This window comes from Platichthys flesus, chromosome 17, assembly GCF_949316205.1.
Source record: "Platichthys flesus chromosome 17, fPlaFle2.1, whole genome shotgun sequence".
In the NCBI taxonomy this organism is placed as follows: domain Eukaryota; kingdom Metazoa; phylum Chordata; class Actinopteri; order Pleuronectiformes; family Pleuronectidae; genus Platichthys; species Platichthys flesus.
In genome coordinates, this window is record NC_084961.1 from 20,403,187 (window position 1) to 20,422,746 (window position 19,560).

Genomic DNA, 19,560 nt, shown 5'->3' on the forward strand with positions numbered 1-19,560 from the left:
AGAATCACTGGTATAGCCCATATTCACAAATCACAATTTGTCTCATAGGGCTTTAACATGGTGTGACACCCCCTGTCCTTAACCCTCAGCAAGAATAAGGAAAAACTACTAAAAACCCTTTTAACAGGGTAAAAATATGTAGAAACCTCAGAGAGAGCCACATGTGAGGGATCCCTCTCTCAGGACGGACAGAAGTGCAATAGATGTCAGGTGTAGGAAAACATCATCAAGTTTTTGGCAGCATTGATGAGGGTAAACATTTTGAAGGATAACTTCAATTCTATATGTCCAGCTACGTATGAGAAAATTACACAAGTTCAGTAAATCATTCAAAATTAGATAAAAGTCACACATGTGAACAGTATAAAGCTAATTGAGTATAATTATATGAAAAGCATTGACTATAAAAATCTTACTTCCCTCTTCTACGCCCTGAGTGTATATTTACATCTCAGGGCAAAACTTGCAGGACACAATCTACAACTATAAATCACAGGGCAAGCGCTCCAAAAATGTTATCCTTTAAACAGAAGGCCAGTGGTTAAATTCCTGTCTTCCCAATTCCGCATACTGAAGTGTCGTAGGGCAAGATATACAATACCCCAAATTGCGCTTGACCGCTATGCTGTTCTCATAGAGAAAGTGCTGCACAAACATGCACTGTATGGATATAGGCTATGTCTTAGTGGGTGAATGGCAAAAGCTGTACTGTTCAGCACATTGAGTGGTCATCAAGATAAGAAACGTTCTACATAAATACAGAACATTTACTATTTGTCATTCCTTTGTTTCTTTATATTTCAGATTTGAATGGTCCTGTTTTTACTCCACTGCATTATTGAACAACTTTACTGATTAATCATTTACATAAAAACATATAATCAGTGAATCACATGTAATGAATCATTCTTGAATAAACAACCAAATTGAATCTAGAGGTTAAAACTAGTTCAATCTCAACCAGTAACAATAATTTTTTATAATTTTATATGTTAAATTATATATCATTGCTTTTGGGATTATGACTTTTTTTCCTTATTCACAGTTTCTCTCCTCTAGTGTTTTTATTGAGTGAAGGAACGGAATTTTGTCATTACTCTTCCACAGAGTGCAGCCTCTGTCAGTGTCCACCAGAGTGCAGCAGAGAGCAAGGCAGGCGAAATTAACAAACAGGTGGTCTCTGACTGATGGATTATCATTATCACATGTCTCCATCCTGATCCAGTGGAATGAGGAGGGCAGGATATTTACTCACATCCAGACATCAGGCAAAGTCACGATGCTCATTGTACTGTAGAGGGTGGTTCTCTATTGGTGTTGTACACATTTAGCTTGTTTTTAAATCGCAACCTGCAATATAACCGTGCACTTGTTTTTTTGTTTGCACTATTGCAAATGTATTATTTGAGCAACACCTCTCCAGACTATGTAAAAAATACTTCTTATATTCAGGTACACAGTACAGTATTCATGTATTTCAAAGATTGAAAACAATATGAATTATAGCATTAAAGCGTATGTTTGATATGGGGTCCTTATTTGTATATTTATTTTATTATCATTTATTAAAGAACGGCCATGGTACAGTATTTAAGTAGTTTGACTTAAATAAAAAAATTAATTTCTCTTAATAAACTTAAAGGTACAGTGTGAGCTGTTTTGGGCAAAATAGTCAGCTTGTGTTTGTTGTTTTGGAAATTTTCCTTTCATCTTTAAATAAACCAATTCTCTGGATTCTTGAACTTGCTCAATAATTAAGCACAAATACCTGTGTCTTTTTAACCCTCATGTTTTTTTTCATAAAAGAGCCAAAATATGTACGCTTTTATCCAAAAATGGAGTTTTAACATTCAGTGTCTCTTTGCTGATGTTTGCAGAATAGGCAGCAGATGGACCTGTTCTATTTTTAGCCCAAATTCAGTCTGATGCAACAGCAGAGATGGTAACAGACAGCATAGGGAACAAGCTCTTGATTCTGTCTTGATTCTGACCCTCAAGGCTTTTAGGTGGATGATAAGCCATAAGATAAAGCACGTAATTTAAGACTGCGTTGGGGGCTATTGTTGTGCTGGCACAGAGGTAATTGAGTGGAAGTGGAGGGATGCATCTAGAAGCACAAGCTCAGCTGGAGGCCACAAAGCCGATGTCAAGAGGGGGGGGAGCGGAAGAGTATTGAACACTTCTTTGTTCATATAGGGGAAATTTGATTTACATTTCTCTTCGGGTGAATCCCACCTGAAGCAAAGCAGATGAGCTGCAATCAGTGGCTAAAAAGGGTTAATACACTGGTCAATTCCAGGTGTTAACATGGGCTCAGACTCTGAGCCTCAGAGCATTGGAGCAGAAGCTGGTAGGGCAGGTGTGTGTTTGGTCAGCATGTTGGTGTTCATACTGCCTGTATCCCTGCTGTGAGGTCCCATTGTGGGATCTCTTCCTTCTCCTCTGGTGGTTGTTCCTTGCTGAATTAAAGTGATTGCATTGCAGGCAGTGTTTTCTCAGACCAGAGAGACTCCAATCCATCTCTAAAAGCCTTTACCTCTTGCATTAATGCCCCCATATTGGCTGCCATTGTAGCTGCTTTCTGACATGCCCTAAACTCTGGATAATCCCCTGACATTTGTCTGAGCGGCTGTATGTGAAGGAGTTTCTCCAGATAGACCCCTAGTAACAGTTATTAACTAACGAAAAGAAAACAACACTGATGAAGATGTCAAGAAACCTTTTGGTGATAAGGGTCCCCTTATTTTTTTAAGCCCAATTTGGATAACATGATGCTCAATTGCTATAGATTAAAAACTGCCAAAACCAGAGAGAATAACCTGGAGCTGAAACGGTTATTCTGCACAGTGGGACTGTGTATGGCTGGGCTTCAACGTAAGAAATGTTCATTTAATATCTTGTTTCAGTCAAGCAGCAATCGTATGCTAGTCTCCTGCTACACCAAACCTCATTTGTAGTTGAAGTGTTTTGTCTACAAGCTGCTAGTAATCTTCAGGGGGGACCGGGGACATGTTGGAGTGGTGGTAGGGGTGTTGGACTCTGGTGTTCTCTCTCTGTTCCTCTCTGGGGAGCCTCCATGCTCCATGCTTTCTCTTCACCTCAACAGACAGTCTGGCTTAGCACCTGCTCCTCACCCTGGGGGAAGGGGGCGGCCGCAAGTGATAGTGAAGGGGGAAGGGGCTGTCAGGGCAAAGGGTGGCCTTTTGTGAAGTGATGGGGGAAGGAGTGTGTGTAAGACTGTGTGAGAGGCTCTGACTGTACAGATTGCTGATGCAGGGAGCATTGAGCTGAACACACCCCATCCCAAACAAAAGCTCTCAAAGTGGCTTAGATATGCTGATTATAACCATGATGCTGTATTCATGGACACCAGCAAAACCTTTTTGTTTTTTATTGTGTACTGGTGTGCTGCTTCACTCTTCATTGGGTCTGATTGTGAATGCTGGAGATAGTGTTTTCCATTTTTTCAAAGATCGAGAGAATGACGTTTAATAGACATCTGCTAGCAACTGGACGATTATTTTATTCTGCAGATTTTTGTATTTCCAGGGTTTATTGTTTTATCAAATCTCAGATCAAAAAAGATCTTAAACAATTTTTCAATTATGCCACAAAATGAAATTTAAATTTGTTGTGTGATATTATGTTTTTGTTGTGTGCACAAAAAAGTGCTACATCGAAGATGTTCATATGTAAGATATTTTTTTTCTCACCTTTAAACGGAATAAAACCACCCAAAAACATTCTTCTGTACTGCATGATAAAAGTTTAGTTCATGATAAAATTATTCACTTACTCTATAAGTCTGACCAATATCTGCTAAGATTAGTAGATTTTAAACAAGTTGCATTTTGCTTTGCACACATTTTAGCACCAGCACTACTTAAAACCCTATAAACAGTTCATTAGAACTTTTGACTATGGAGAACTGGATTCTTACTCAGGGAATTCAATGAGATATCAATTCGTGGAGTTGGATATGAACCAAACTTTGAAATTAAGTTAAGAGCCCTGAAGTCTATGCAAAATATAATTTTTCCATCCTTTTTTGGAACCAAACAACCAGATTACATTACTCGCTTTTGGAAGGTTGAATGATTCCAAGAGACAGCATGAGGTTCACTACCTGCTTCAGTGACATCAGGAATCTCTACAGTATCCTGTAACTCATACATCACACAGTAACATCATCTGTCGACACAATATAATGCTCCACCAGTTTTGTACAATCTGGGTATTTTCTGAATTAAGTAAAGGTTTCACCTTAGGCTGCTTTTTTTTTAGAGAGATGGCCCAAATCAAGGTCAGCGGATGTTGGTGAAGTTAAGTAACGGTCTTCCTCATCCACACCTCGAATCAAGAGAACTTGTGCTCCCTTCTTGGAGCACTAACTAAGTGCTGCGATTAGATGAACTGTATGAATGTGTGTGTGAATGGGTGAATGTAAAGCGCTTTGAGTGGTCATCAAGACTAGAAAAGCGCTATATAAATACAAAACCATTTACTTCTCAACTCTTGGAACCCACTCTTTGAGAAGGTTAACATGAATCTCATGGCACACACTTATGGTGTGTCCAAGTTTCCTCTGCATCTCAAAAGGCCCCTGCCACTTTGTCAGCAGCTTGCTTTCAAGAGTTGGAAGCCCATTGAATAGAGTTGCTCTCTAAAAAAAGTGAATTTTACATCTCAGGCTGCCCGAGGAACCTCAAGCTGCTTAACCTGGCCAAAATATGGGACAGACCCCCTTTCTTTACCTTTGTCTAGCTCAGCAAGACGGTGGTCAAGGCTGGATTACTTTGCTGTATTTGAATTATATTTGTAGGAAATTTGAAACCCAAGGGCTTGTCTGGAGCATCTTCCACTGGTGGTTTTAGAACAGTGTGTTTGGATTCATCTTGCCTTCTTTGGCTACATGGCTTCCAAGACTTCCTTGATTGAGTCTCCAGATCAACACCATAGGCATGGTACTGAGGATTGTGGAATTCTCATCTGCATGTTTTGCTTGAGTTCTTTTAATAGCCACACTATAACATTTAAAATGGGAATTGTCTTGAGAGTGCGGATGACATTAGCTGATCTATATTGCAGTTGCACAAGGGTCTGAGTACTGCCAGCATCGATCAGTGCTTTAAGGATTTTCCCATTAATCTGCACTGTGGTCATCTTAATTGACTGATTACCCATAGGTTTAAAGTCAATCTTCTGACGTGGAACGAAAAACATTAGCGTGAGATTAGCTGGATTTTTGGGGGCAACATGGTTTGATGTGACCTTGGCAGCGGTGAACTGGGCTCTGGGATAGTATAAGTGCAAGCCTGCACTTCTAGCTGCAGAAGCTAAAACTGATGCTGTAGTGCCTTGAAACAATGCTTATGTCGTGAGTGTTGGCTCTCAAACCTCTTCACCCTCAGTGCCTCTGGTTCAATCAGAAGCATTGAACACCTGTTCTTCTGGTCCAATGTGTGGGTCTTTAATCTCTGCTCGATTTACTGTTGTGATTCTTCCTCTGTGCTCATAAAAAAAAAAGACAGAGTGAAAAAAGTAGAAAAAAAAATGGGAATACCGTTATCCTTGGATTAGCCAAGCAGCATGCGCAGACTTATGTAACGGGAGAATAGACCCTTTTCACCGCAGCCATTTTAATAGGAAATAGTAGGTAGTAAACACTGGTGTTACTTAGCACATTAATTAAGGTTGTGCTCTATTTAGATATAGCCTTAATTATTCATCATTAACAGTAGCAACTGCTTGAAAACAATTCTGTGTAAAAGGAGGAACACAAAAAAGTTAGTGAAGTACATGCCGACTTTCAGAATACATTTGATAGCAGAGGGATCCTCTGAAAAGAGTAGTGAGGGGACACACAATACCAACGTTTTGAAGCTGTGTATAGATTCTGAAGCGATTTAGTGTACAGAAACAATCATTTTCAATGCACTAGGCTCTTATTTTGAAACTTGAGATTGGAAAGACTTGTGAGGTCACAACGTGGAGGTTATATTCATCGTCACAAGCATGAAAGGCTCAAAAGATGTTAAGTGGGAAGAGATATGTTAATAGACATAGGGGTCCATATTCACGTTCATCATCATAGCATTCATGATTTGCTGGAAAGACGTTATGTGAGAAGACAGACGTGATCCATATTTTACTGACCACATTACATCTGATATTATGACAATACTGTCTAGGTTGGAACTGGAGTATATAGCTGTTTTAAGCACTGAAACTATTACTGTGTTGATAATTTTATTTAAATTAAGTTTAATTTGTTATGTTATGTAAATTTTGTTTAGAGTGTAGCACTTGTTTTTATTTGTTAATTTAAGTTAAGAACATGTCAAAATGTTAACAGTTATGGTTAGAGTTGGATTTTTTTCAAATTTGCCAGCGTAATATAAAGCTGTTATATAAAAAAAGTTAAATGCATCACAATTAGTTTGAGGAATTGAGTAGTCTCCTTCTCTTGATATGTTGTCTGCTGTTTTGTGTCTGCAGGCAACAACCTCTCTGTTGCTTATTGCTGTTTCTGTGTCCCATTTAAATATTGTGTTCTTGATATTCATTATTTAGAGGTTCTGAGTAATGCCTGATCTGATCACAGAACATTGATTATCGTGCTCTCATATGAAAATAGGACTACTACACTCAATTGTCACAAAAACAAATGGGATTGTATCCACAATCTTCAACAAAAAGAGAGATGCCGGGATGGTTTCATATATTTATGAATTCATTCAACTGAATTTAACGACATGCGCTCCTATTTTACTGATACACTGTTTGCAATCCATGAGTAGAAATGGAGGCATTGATTTCTATGGCACAGGGATCCTTGGTTACTGATTGTGGAGCTTTGCCATTAACAACTGCTTCACCAGCAGTGATTGGAGCAGGCTGCTCCCTACACTGCTCCTATTGGTAATTCCGCAAATACACTTGCCTTATTACATTCCAAGCTCCACCCTGCTGTACAAAGAAGGGGGAGCCAAAGGGCGTGAACAAGGGTGGCTAAGCCCTGTGTGCAGTCTTACAGGATAGATGTTTCTCTATATCATTTTAGCCTGGCTTTTTTTGTTCCCTTTGTTCTTTTGCCCCATTAGCCAGCAAAATATATAACTAATAATAATAAAAATATTACGATTTTTGAAGGAAGTATAGATACAAAAATGTAGTCAGAAATAGACACAAACGGGAGGACAGGGATTGTTTTTAAATATACATATTGGAAAATGTTTTTATTTAATTATGACAGTCAATCCACTGTTAAATAGAGAAGTATGGTATGGTAACAGGCAGCTGTGGATAAAGACCTTACTACAAACATGAAGTCATAGCTAAGAGTTCAGTGCTGTAAAATTCAGACAATGGTAGAAAACAGTGATATGGTCAAATGAGCCCGATGACAGTGCTCATCTCTGAACATTGAATACTTACATGTACACTTCTGACTTGACTTATAGCATATAATTTGCAATCTTATTAAATCAATGTTATAGCATAATTGTAATATAGCCACTGTGATATAGTCTAAACATCTTTTATCGTACCATATCGGACACCTGATGGTTTCTGTCCTGGCAACAACATTCATAGAATAATTTCTTGCTAGACAATATGTCTTCACTGAGCGGAATTACAGAGCTTTAATTTTAAAAGGTTGCATTCGAAGTTTGTGTTGAGAGCTCTAAAAATAGCACACATACAATGTATGAAAAATATTTGCATTTAAGTAAATCATTCAAAATTATGTATAAAGCACATATATGAACAGTAGTAAAAGTAATTCAGTTTTAATTTAAGAAAAACATTGACTTTAGATTCTTCATTGCAGACAAACCAGGTCGGATAAATACAAGTTTTCAGACATCACTCTGCAGCATAGACTGTTAATAAAAATAAATGCACACAAAAGTTCAGCATGCAAACAATAGAAAAGTGACAGTATATTGTAGAACTGCTTGGGGAGGACAGGGCTCACTGACGCCAATGAATAATTCCAAAGTGGCTCCGGAGCATTACACGAGGACAAGTAAATAGACCATTTCAAGCAGGCAGGTTTAGAACAGACAGTGACAGTAGATTCAATCATTCAAATCACATTTGAAGTTTGTCTGAAGCCTCATTCTCTAGGCGCCTCCTCTCGCTGCCTGTCAGACAACACTGAGGGCACAGGCGTGGCTTCACTTCGTTTGCTCCTGGTACCCAAACACATTGTCAAACGCCGCTTGATAACGCTCATCAATTACAATATTAACGGATGCTGGTGGGGGACAGTGACCGCTGAGCATCTGCCTTCACACACCATCCTTTTTTCAGCTGGATGATCTTAGAGGAGCGGGGTGAGTGTCCACATCACATGGGAGCTGCCCACACACGCACACACACACACGCACACACTGTGTTGACATTTTTCACATTCAGCGCCATTTGCAGACAGGTACACCTACCGCCCCTTATTGTCTCCGCTGTCAAACGCACAGGTTTTCTTTTCGTATTATGGAGCAAATGTTGCAGGAAAAGGCGGTTTAAGATGTTCACACTGATCTGATTTGTGAGAATGTTCATAAAGCTGCTGTGATGATGTGAATGAGATCAGACGGGCTGATCAGGTCTTTGTAAACAGCGATACTTTCTTTTATATACTCTGCCACAGAATAATCCCAGTCGAACGGTATTTCCATTTAAAATCTGTATTTATGATTTCTGTTTACATTGATCACGCTGGAATCAGGTTCCATGTCATCAGCCACAGGGGGAGCAGGCGTTAGTCTGTGGCATCTGTCCTCTCCAGCAGACTATAGAGTCACCATGGAGACTGTCGGTGGTGTTCCAACAGTGCGTTTAATTGTTCTGTTGAACAGAGAATCGTCTGCACAATTCGATTCAAGAGACCAGAGCAAATATTTCTGTGTTATTTTGTGTCTCGTAATTTATTCTACATTGTTTTCAGTCAAATCATATTGATTTACATAATATAAAGAGAGGAAGGAGAAGCATAGAAAATAGAAAGGGTGATGATGACATAGAAAGAGCTAAAGAGATGAAAGGATTAGGAGAAACTAAACAGATAACAATGCAGTAAAAGACATTAAGATAAAATAATGTTGAATATGAAGAAAATCACGAGACAAGCTTGGTATGAACACCTGCTTGGGGGCAGCACCAGAGAAAGTCTGGTCCCCTCTAGCTTTAAGACGAGAGTGACCTGAGTGACCTGAAGGTAGAACATGGGATCAGTGATATAATGAGTAGCCAAACCGATCCTAAACCAATACTTATAAGAATCAGTTTTGTAGTCAACTGGGAACCAATTCGGCTGTGATATGTAATTTTTTTCTTTCGTGCAAAATAGGCATTTCAATTTGTAACAGTTGTTATCAAGAGAAGGTGGAGCTGGTCGATTCAATATACAGGGAGCTGCAGATGGATGATTGTTCAATATAAACACAGCTTGCAGATGCTAGATATTTCTTGTAAGGCCAAAATTAAAATGCAAAACTCTACATTATGAATTCTCAGTTGTAGTAGACTCTAGTTGAAGAGTTGTATTGAATCCGTGGAAAGTCCACGGATTCAATCCAACTCTAGAGCAGTGGCCGTTTAGACCTGTCTGTTTGCTTTTGGCTCTTTGGTTGGATGGATTGCTTGTGTTGATGTTCTGGAGCTACTTCAGAATTGTTCCTTCTGATTAGTGAGTCCTTCTTAAACAATTCTACAATATACTGTCACTGCGTGCTGGACGTTTTGTGAGGATATTTTAAACAGTTTGATGCAGAGTGAGGCTAGAACAATTTGCATTATTCCTACCGGGTTTATACTCACTGAAGAATTTGCAGTTTGAATTCAACTCAATTCGATATATTATTGTCAGTTTAATATGGTAAAATAATACAAAAATACTGAAACGATTTGGCAGGGATTTTGAACTGCAGTTTGTCCCAGTTACGGATTGCTACTGTTATTTATCCAAGGACGTTTAAGAAGACATTTTCAACTCGGCCCACAGACCATTGGCACGCTATGCCATCCCCACTGACTACTACATAGTGCTGGTTGCCTGTTTATTAAAATATAATAATATTGAATCCAAATTGCACCAAATGTGGCACTATACTTCCCTGGACCATTCAGAAAACAAATGCCACAAGTGTGAAGCAAATAATTGTAGTGGTTTGTGTGATATTCATTTCATATAGACAGACATTTCTGGAATTAGCAGGTAGATAGTAGGTACATAATAATCATATATCAACAAGTAGAAGTTTTAACATTCATATAATGCTGCTTGTGAAGGTAGATCAACTTTATTGTTCATAATCAATTTTCAAGATTTGTATGTCTCTGTTTTTTCATGTTTTAGGTATTTCGCTCACATCCTTTTCATTATTAACCCCTTGCTGTTTTTTTTTATCATATGAAACACTATCTTCTGTGTGGTCATTAAAGGACAGTACTCTTCCTTTAAGTTGTATTGTCCAGTGGGGATACATTGTAGACTTATATGAACTAGTATATTCAGCTGTATCACCAGTCAGCAGCTGGATGTAACTGGCAATGTGTCAGTTTGAATTAGAAGACAACACGGATCATCAGTTAGGGGTCTTTTTCCTTATGGTGATGTTGTGTGAAATGTGTGGCATGTGCCCTGAGGTGAGCGTGAAAATGAGCTGATGTAAGGTTGAAGAGGCTGACAGGGCTTTATCCTGTACACATCACTTACTCATGAGTGAGGCACAGTTCTATGATGCATATGTATAGAGCTGCATGCAGCTGCGAATTCAAGGCACAAACCTTCATATATTTGAATGAATTCCATATACATGAGTAAAGATTTATTGTGAACATGTATCAAAAATATAAGCCTCTTTCAATGCAAAATGTTGCTTGTGTCAATAAAGTTGAAAAATGCAAATTGTAGCGGGCTGAGATATTGGTAGTGGCGCCAAGTCCTTGCCAACATAGAGCAGGCTGTTGTCATGACTTTTCATGTTATGCTTTTCTCTTATTAAAAGACCTCCTGGCTAGTTGTAGCTGAAATGTTCCTCATGCACCTGCAGAGGCTTTAAACCAATCAAACACTGTTCATGTGCTGAGAGTAGAGAGTAGATGAGTAGATGACGGCTACTTGTTGTGGCACTTCTTCTTCATGTCTCTCTTGACTCATCTGCCTCTCTATCTGTGTCTATATTTATCCCTTCCATCCTGATTTGTTTCCCATTTACATGCTCATCATTTTTGTTCTTCATCTCTCGAGTCTGCTGGTGAACAAAGAAAATCATGCCGCCACACTGTACATCTCTTCCTTTCTTACATATTAACTAACATTGACATAATCATGAATTAGAAACATATCTCAAACATCACACCCTAACTGATGAGTTTAGTGTGAAAGTTCATTCTTGACCTTGGTGATGGTTGTTTGACACAATAAATGTGACTGAAATGTCACTTCAAACAAAGTTCTTTTACAAGCTTCTTCTCAAGCTCAAACCCAATTTGTCCTCATTTGTAAATATAGTTGCTCAAGATACATTCAGAACATATTTGACATGCAATCCCTCAGACCCCATTTCGAGGTGTTCTGGGATTTTTTTTTTAACATTGTTATGTATTGCTTCATTTTACCCGTGTCTCTCGTTAAATATTCACTGCCTCAGATTTCATCTGGGTCAGCCTGACTCCCAGTTTCTGTGTTGTTGTCAGGGCTCATGCTAGCAGCTGTGTGTGTGTGTTGGGACAGGGAGGGAGGGGTGTCCAGCAGTGACTGATAGACATCCGGCTGCCTCTGGCCTCCACATCAGTACACAGCACCCTTTAATCCCACACACGGCCCGATTAAATTTAAAGCCGATTTCAGTCCTTAAGCTCACTTTCAGCACTCAGGCGACCACATAGTCTGAAAAACTACAGATATGCTTAAGTATGTTATTCCTTTTCACCAATGCATTTCAGTTTTAACCTGTGAACCAGGCCAGACTCTGTGTCTAAATTTAAGAATCTATTTGAAATCTTAAAACTGCCTGGCCTACATCAAACAATTTAATCACATCATGACTTTACTTTTATCCATGCTTTACTGTATTATTGCTCAGTATAGAATGCAAGATCGTTGCCATTACTTGAGCTTCTATAATACAATAGATTAAGAAAGAATAGAAGTACAGGTATGTGCCCTGTATGGTTGGTTTGTTTAATGTCAGATGTTGCAGCATCTGGGTAAGATCTGTGACCTCCGACTGTACAGTATCTCTGTGTGAAACCTTTTTGACCTTTAATCCCGTACTGTGGAGCAGCATAACTACTCAAACACTTCAGGCTATGAAACACAGTCTGTGTATGTTTTAAGATTGCCAGGGACACATTACATGCTGTGGGCTCTATGAATCATGTTTGGGTGTAAAAAAGAAAAATCCTCTGACAGCTCTCCTGAGCAAACATCAGGGCATCAGAAGTAAAGGCCTCTTCTTGTTGTTTCATGGCGGTGAAGTACAAAAGGCATGTCGTGGCAATTAATAATAATCCCATCTTTAGCAAGGAGGTAACGAGACACAATTCTCTTACAGTATTGTCACACTTTTAATGCTCGAGCATGGCACATACAACAGAGTTGAGTTTGTCATATGCACCCAGACAGAAGACAGTGGTTGGTATTTATACATTTGGCTAACCCACCCATTCGGGAGGGGGTGGTTAAACAGTTAATGACATGCAAGAAAGGGAGCACTTCAAACATCTTACAGCTCCTCCTAGAGAGGAACAAAACTTATCGATCAGCCTCTTTGATATTCAGGAAATAGGGGAAAGGATATCCTGTCCCCTGCTTTATCTCAGACCCCTGGAGTGTAACATCTGTCTTAATGTCTACTACCACCATAAATCCCCCGTGCTTTAAAGTCTTTGTTAGGTGAATTTGTGGGTGAGAAAGTCACATGACATCAAAGTAGTTCTTTACATCCAGACTAATTAGATTACTGGAGTATTCAGGCTAACACTCATTCAGTTCAACAGGAAATAGCTACATCAAAGTGACATTTGTTAGAGGTTCAATATTGATCAATCAAAGTATACCACATGTTACATTTCCCTTACAGGCAGAAATATAATAATGTTATATTTCAACACAATCATTGTTACTATAGGGTGACTTTAAAGCAATAGAACGTTTTATTTAGATACAAATACAAGATATACATACTGATGACAAGAAATAATATAGAACCATGAAAAGTATTTACTTACAGTATGGTAACATTAGAAATAATACACCGCAGCTGACACTAATCCTACCACACATCCTCATTGACTATACACATACTAACAGTGTTGCTCTCTAAACCTCTGTCAGTCATAATCATCAGGAATAATGTCATATTGTTATTTTGTCAGACATCTGCTGCATCATTGGAATATATAATATAGGAGACGTTTTACGTTTTATGGCTCTAATCTTGTTTCTGAGTTACTAGATACTCAGTTGGGAAGCATAGGTCAATGTAGCACCAATGGGTTTTTATAAAATAAACCCACTGACCCATGCTGGGTTAAAATAGCACTTACAACTTTTCTAAAGTTGCTGTATTATATAATTTTCAGTTTATGGAAGTTCTGACCTGCATTTCAATAGTTTAACGCAACCTACACTGACACAGAAATATGAAGTCATAGTCAACAGCAGATTTTTGGTCAGGTAAATTACTTACAGACTAGATATTGCTTTCCTTTTGCATTTATAATATCACCATTCTGAAACAATCAATAAACAGCTTGTTTTACTGACCACAGTTCCAGGTAAAAGCTGATGTTCATATTTGGACTCAAAAGCTGCACAATCTGGTGTTCTCTGTGGCACCTGCTACAAACTGCTACCCAGGACCATACGGTGTCACAGCAACCAGCCATTAGAATTTGTAGTAGTTTTTTGTGTGTGTTATTCTCATTATAAACACATCAGTACACCTGGAGTTGTTGAGCACACACTTTGACTTTTCTCTGCCCTGTCAGCAATAATGTGGCTGCGCCAGCATCCATGCTGCACTGCAGGCTGCCAGCCGCTTTTGGAACTTCTTGTGGTGGCAAGCTGTCCACCCTCAGTCTGGCAGCATACCTTTAAGTGTTGTTTTAGAAAGTATTCAGGCCAGTATTCAGACCACTTCCGTCTAAAACAATTATCAGGCCAGTGGCCTTGCAGCCCATCAACAAAGTTTGATTGTGTTTGATCCTGCACTGATCACTAAGTGCTGATGTGATGCTTCTTCAGTAATGATATCTCAGTAGCAACTGAAAAACCCAAGACCAAAATTCCTAGAGATCTGATGATATTATAAGCTAACTTGTGTTAGCTTATAATTGTGTTTTTATGTATGTACAGGAGAAAGAATACTTTTTAAATAAGTATGGAAAAGACTTGGCCTGAAAAGAGCTTCAAAACGATATAAACAATTTCTCTGTGACCTTTATGAAGGGGGTAAAGACAGTTAAAGTCACAGTGTCCACAGAGTTGAACTTTGTTAGCCCATATTTCCCTTAATAATTTGGTTCGACAAGTTTCTTATATGATGTATAGAAACAGAATGACCCATTTCAAGATTAAAACAAATAAAACTAATAAGTAGTTTCAGGAAGAGGTGATTATTAAGGATATTATTAAGCATGCAAATCTTGCTGCTTTCATATGGCTGCAGGGGATGTAATGCCTGAAGAAAAGGTCTTACGTAAAACAGCTATGTGGAAAAACAGATATTGTCACAATCAGTCATATGAGCCTACTTTACAAATCAGTGCAGAAAACATTATTGACTACACTATTCCTTTATGTCAGGGCTGGCAGAATGGCAGGCGTGAACCCAAAAGCAACGACACTGAAACAGAGTGGGGATGAGCAAAGTTCTTGGTTTATTAAAATGTAGCAGAGGTCAGGAGCGAGGCAGTCAGTCCGATACAAGTAAATCCGACAAGAAGCAGGCAGAAGAGGAGTCCAGGGAAAAAACAGGCAGGTCACGATGGGGATCAGGCAGGAGATGAGTCAGGAGGAAAACGCTGGAAGGATTAGGCACGAACTCACTAAACGTTCTGGCAGAGGACACAGGGAACAGACAGACACATATACAGGGGAGACTAATGAGTAGATGGAAGACAGGTGCGTCTGTGGGTGGAGCCGGTGAAGGGATCAGAGGAATGAGGAAGTGCAGAGCAGGAGGGGAGTGGCTGAGTTCTGAAATGACAAGGGGATTAGTATGCAAAACTTATCAGACAAACTGAAAGTATATATTAGAGGGTGAATTTGTGACACTTTAGGCTATTTCTGTGCATGTGCTCACATAATTCAAGTCGCTGTTGTTAATAAAACCCCTTCTGCAGTACACGGTGGTGAAGTGTGGGTCAAACCATAACCTGCAGGTTCCACCATAGACGTTATCAGAGACAATCCAATCCAAGAAACATACTGTACAAAAATGTATTCAGGATGCGTGCTCTGCCGTTTTGTTTTGCTTATGTTATTTGGAGTCAGTCTCTACATTACTTATTGCACAGGTGAGCCATGGCATTGTCATCAATCAAGATCGTTTCAGCTGTCAATCATGACGTTTCACCCTGTATTTTTTTTTTTATGAAAAACAACTAATTATAACCATAATTGAACACTACATCAGTGTGATAAGAACTGCCTAAAATTACAGAAACCATTTTATAATTTTTTTATTGAAATGACTTTGACTTTTTAGTTTGTGTGAGGAATTTGTAACCATCCTCCTACATAACTGTATAAGCCACTACACATAATGTATTTATTGTATATTAATTCTGTACCTGAGAATCGTGTCTGTCTAATTCAAAAGATCTTCCCTTCTCACAGCCCAAACTCAGGTTATAGATAAAGGGCCAACATACAGTATATTGTAGTGTCTAACTCATGAACTTTAATATGTAAATGGTTTTGTATTAATATAGCGCTTTTCTAGTCTTGATGATCACTCAAAGTGCTTTACAGTACAGTTCTACATTCACCCATTCACACACACATTCAGACAGTGCATCTATTAGCAGCACTTTTGTTGTTCTATGATGGCCAAATCAGGGTTCAGAATCTTGCCCAAGGACACTCCGGCATGCAGATGGGGAAGACTGGGGATCGAACTACCGACCTTCAGGTTAGAGGACGACCGCTCTCCCCCTCAGCCACAGCTGCCCACTATGTAACTCCGATGTGTCAGACAAAGAGGCACCAACTTCAACTCATACGTATTCCTCCAGGGGCAAAACATAGGGACACTATGTGATTTAGGAATGCAGACTTTAGGCTTAACTATCCAATAGGATATGAACAACTTCATGTAACATAGAGAGTGACAACAATTCTAGCCATTCGCGGATGTGCTGTTGGAATTAGTGACGCAAGTAGAGGAAGATATATGCAGATGCTGTGTGGGACATCTTCAGACTTGGGGGTGACAACTGCTCATGTAACTCTGTTTGCGTTTGTATGTTTGAGACCTCCTGGTCTCCTTGATGCATCAAGTCTACATTAATATGTTCTGCATAAGATATCAGCTGCTGCCTGAGTTCTCCTTTCGCCAACTTCCAGAAAACGTCTATAACAGTTTGGTGCATGTCCCATCCATTAATATGGAGGGGGCAGAGTTTAGGTCTTACACCTCAACCAACCACAAGTTGGCAATCAAGGTGATTTTATTTCTAATTTTGGGGGCTCTCATGTTGTCAATCTTAAATAGTCAGAGCAGAGGATGTCAATGATTATAATAACAGTTAGCTGCAATTAATTTTTTCTGAAATAGTAGTTGATGGGCTTTGCTACAACACAATGTTCAATTTAACTATTTAAGGTGAACGTATATAAGTAGAGATCAATCTGAGGTGTCTCAACATATCTATTGAGGTGAAGAAAGAAAACTTGATCTCGCTGCTGTGATGCATCTTCATTAAGCTTGATGACATTAGACGGAAAAAATCCTTGACGAGCTATTGGACCTTAAACAATAGTTAGTTGATTCATGGATTAGTTGAGCACTAGACCAATTTGGATAAAAGCGTCTGCCAAATGAAATGTAATGTAATGTAATGTAGACCAGACTCTTTGATTGGTAATTAGGGCCCGAGCACTGACAGTGGGAGGCCCTATTGAAATTTTAATTGATTATTGTTATTATTATTATTATTATTCAGGCAAATTAATTGTTTTTTTGAGGGCTTTAACATGCTCAAATTCTTACAAAAATTTGCAGAAAGTGGTAAAATGGTGCACCCTCAAGACCCCCGGAACGTGTTCGCATTGAAAGATCTTAACAAAAATCGATTCACAGGTGTATCATGACCAGACAAACCAAAAAGTGTTAGGTGCAATGGGAAAAACGCAACAGGAAGCCTGCTATTTTGCATTTAGTGGCCATTTTACTTTGAGGTACTTGTACCAGGGCTTTCATTAAAGGTTGCTTTTTGGTCCCAAAGATTCATAATTGGTCAATAAACAAATAATGTATGTTTTCAGTAATGTTTTGGATTATTTTTGATAATCATTGAATGATTTTTTAGAATTACAGTTGAAACAACATCACGTGAGAAATAATTGACCTAAAGTACTTAAATCTCTGTAGTACTTCCAACAGAATAAAGAATAATTATATTAAATGGAAGCCTTTTGAGTTTAAGCAGTTATAAGTTTTCTTATAGTATTATTGTGTAAAAGTGTAATTGTGAAATGCAATGTATTGTTTTCACATGTTTGCATGTTATTTTGCTCCCTAGACCACTATCTTCTATCTTGTTCTATTCTATAATTTCATGTATTTTTCACTTAGTATGTAGTGTCTGTAAGTACAGAGGATGTCGCACCTTGTTAAAACCCCGTAAGACAAATTGTGATTTGTGAATATGGGCTATAAAAACTCACCTCAAGAGAGAATGTCAGAATATCACTTCACATGCAGTGAAGTAGAAATATAAAATCATAATATATGATGAAAAAAGTAATTTCGAATCATGAGTACTCACATAAACAGAGAAAAAATGTATATTCTCAGAATATTCATTGTCATAGTGTGACGTGGGATGATTGCGGAAATACCATTTAAAGTCTATTTGAATGCTGTTTTCAAACATGCCAGAAATTTTTAAATAGCTTTTTAAGTGCAGAAAATATTGAGTGTAGAAATCTGTGAAAGTGCATGCACTGAAGACAACACAGGGCAGGATTCATACCCATACATAAATGGTTCTGGGCTTGCTGATTCATGAAAAAGTGTCACGACAGATTTCATTAACTCAAGATTGGTCAGTACAGCTGTTCCGTGTGATAGGTTCCAATGCATCATCCCTCTCATGTGTTTAGCTTATTGATGTGTCTGCACAGGTGGGCGTCTCTGTGTAAAAACTTAAATGCAAAATATGCCCTCCTGTCTGATCCAAAATCATCATTATTGAGCTACGTGAAGTGTTAAGTGATAGCTGTGATGTTACCTGAGAGAAACCTTAAAGTGTAGCTTTGGTGGTAGCAACTGTAGTGTGTGAGGGAGTAGCTATATTTTTGGTGGTAGCAGCTGTAGTATTTGTATTAGTAGCTGTAGTTTTGGTGGGTAGCATCTGTAGTGTTTGTAGGAGTAGCTGTAGTTTTGGTGGTAGCAGCTGTAGTGTTTGTAGAAGTAGCTGTAGTTTTGGTGGTAGCAGCTGTAATGTTTGTAGTAGTAGCTGTAGTTTTGGTGGTAGCAGCCGTAGTGTTTGTAGTAGTAGCTGTAGTTTTGGTGGTAGCAGCCGTAGTGTTTGTAGTTGCAGCTGTTGTTTTGGTGGTATCAGCTGTAGTTTATGTGGGAGTAGCTGTAGTTTGGTGGTAGCAGCTGTAGTGTTTGTAGTGGCAGCAGCTGTAGTTTTGGTGGGAGCAGCTGTAGTGTTTGTAGTAGTAGCTGTAGTTTTGGTGGTAACAGCTGTAGTTTATGTGGGAGAAGCTGTAGTGTTGGTGGTAGCAGCTGTAGTGTTTGTAGTAGTAGCTGTAATGTTTGTAGTAGTAGCTGTAGTTTTGGTGGTTGCAGCCGTATTGTTTGTAGTGGCAGCTGTAGTTTTGGTGGTAGCAGATGTGGTTTTGGTGTTAGCCGCTGTAGTGTTTGTAGTGGCAGCTGTAGTTTTGGTGGTAGCAGCTGCAGTTTATGTGGGAGTAGCTGTAGTTTTGTGCTAGCAGCTGTAGTTTGGTGGTAGGAGCTGTAGTTAATGTTGGAGTAGCTGTAGTTTTGTGCTAGCACCTGTAGTTTGGTGTAGCAGCTGAAGGTTATGTGGGAGTAGCTGTAGTTTTGTGCTAGCAGCTGTAGTTTGGTGGTAGCAGCTGTAGTATATGTGTGAGTAGCTGTAGTTTTTTTTCTAGCAGCTGTAGTTTGGTGGTAGTGCTGTAGTCTATGTGGGAGTAGCTGTAGTTTGTGCTAGCAGCTGTAGTTTGGTGGTAGCAGATGTAGTTTATGTGGGAGTAGCTGTAGTTTGGTGGTAGAAGCTGCAGTTTTGTTGGAAGCAGCTGCTGCAGTCTTAGTGGAAGCAGCTGTAACAATACATAATTAGGCTAAA

The 19,560-nt window shown here is 38.9% G+C and overlaps 1 protein-coding gene across 5 annotated transcripts in view; it reads left to right on the forward strand.

Moving 5' to 3' along the window:
- The first annotated feature begins 8,202 nt into the window (after nt 1-8,202).
- epb41a (erythrocyte membrane protein band 4.1a) overlaps nt 8,203-19,560 on the forward strand; it is a 57,521-nt gene continuing 46,163 nt past the window's right edge. For all 5 annotated transcript variants that reach the window (XM_062410298.1, XM_062410300.1, XM_062410301.1 and 2 more), the window contains exon 1: nt 8,203-8,342. In XM_062410298.1, coding sequence (XP_062266282.1) covers nt 8,324-8,342 — 19 coding nt within the window. In that variant the 5' untranslated portion in view covers nt 8,203-8,323. The remainder of the gene's footprint in view (nt 8,343-19,560) is intronic.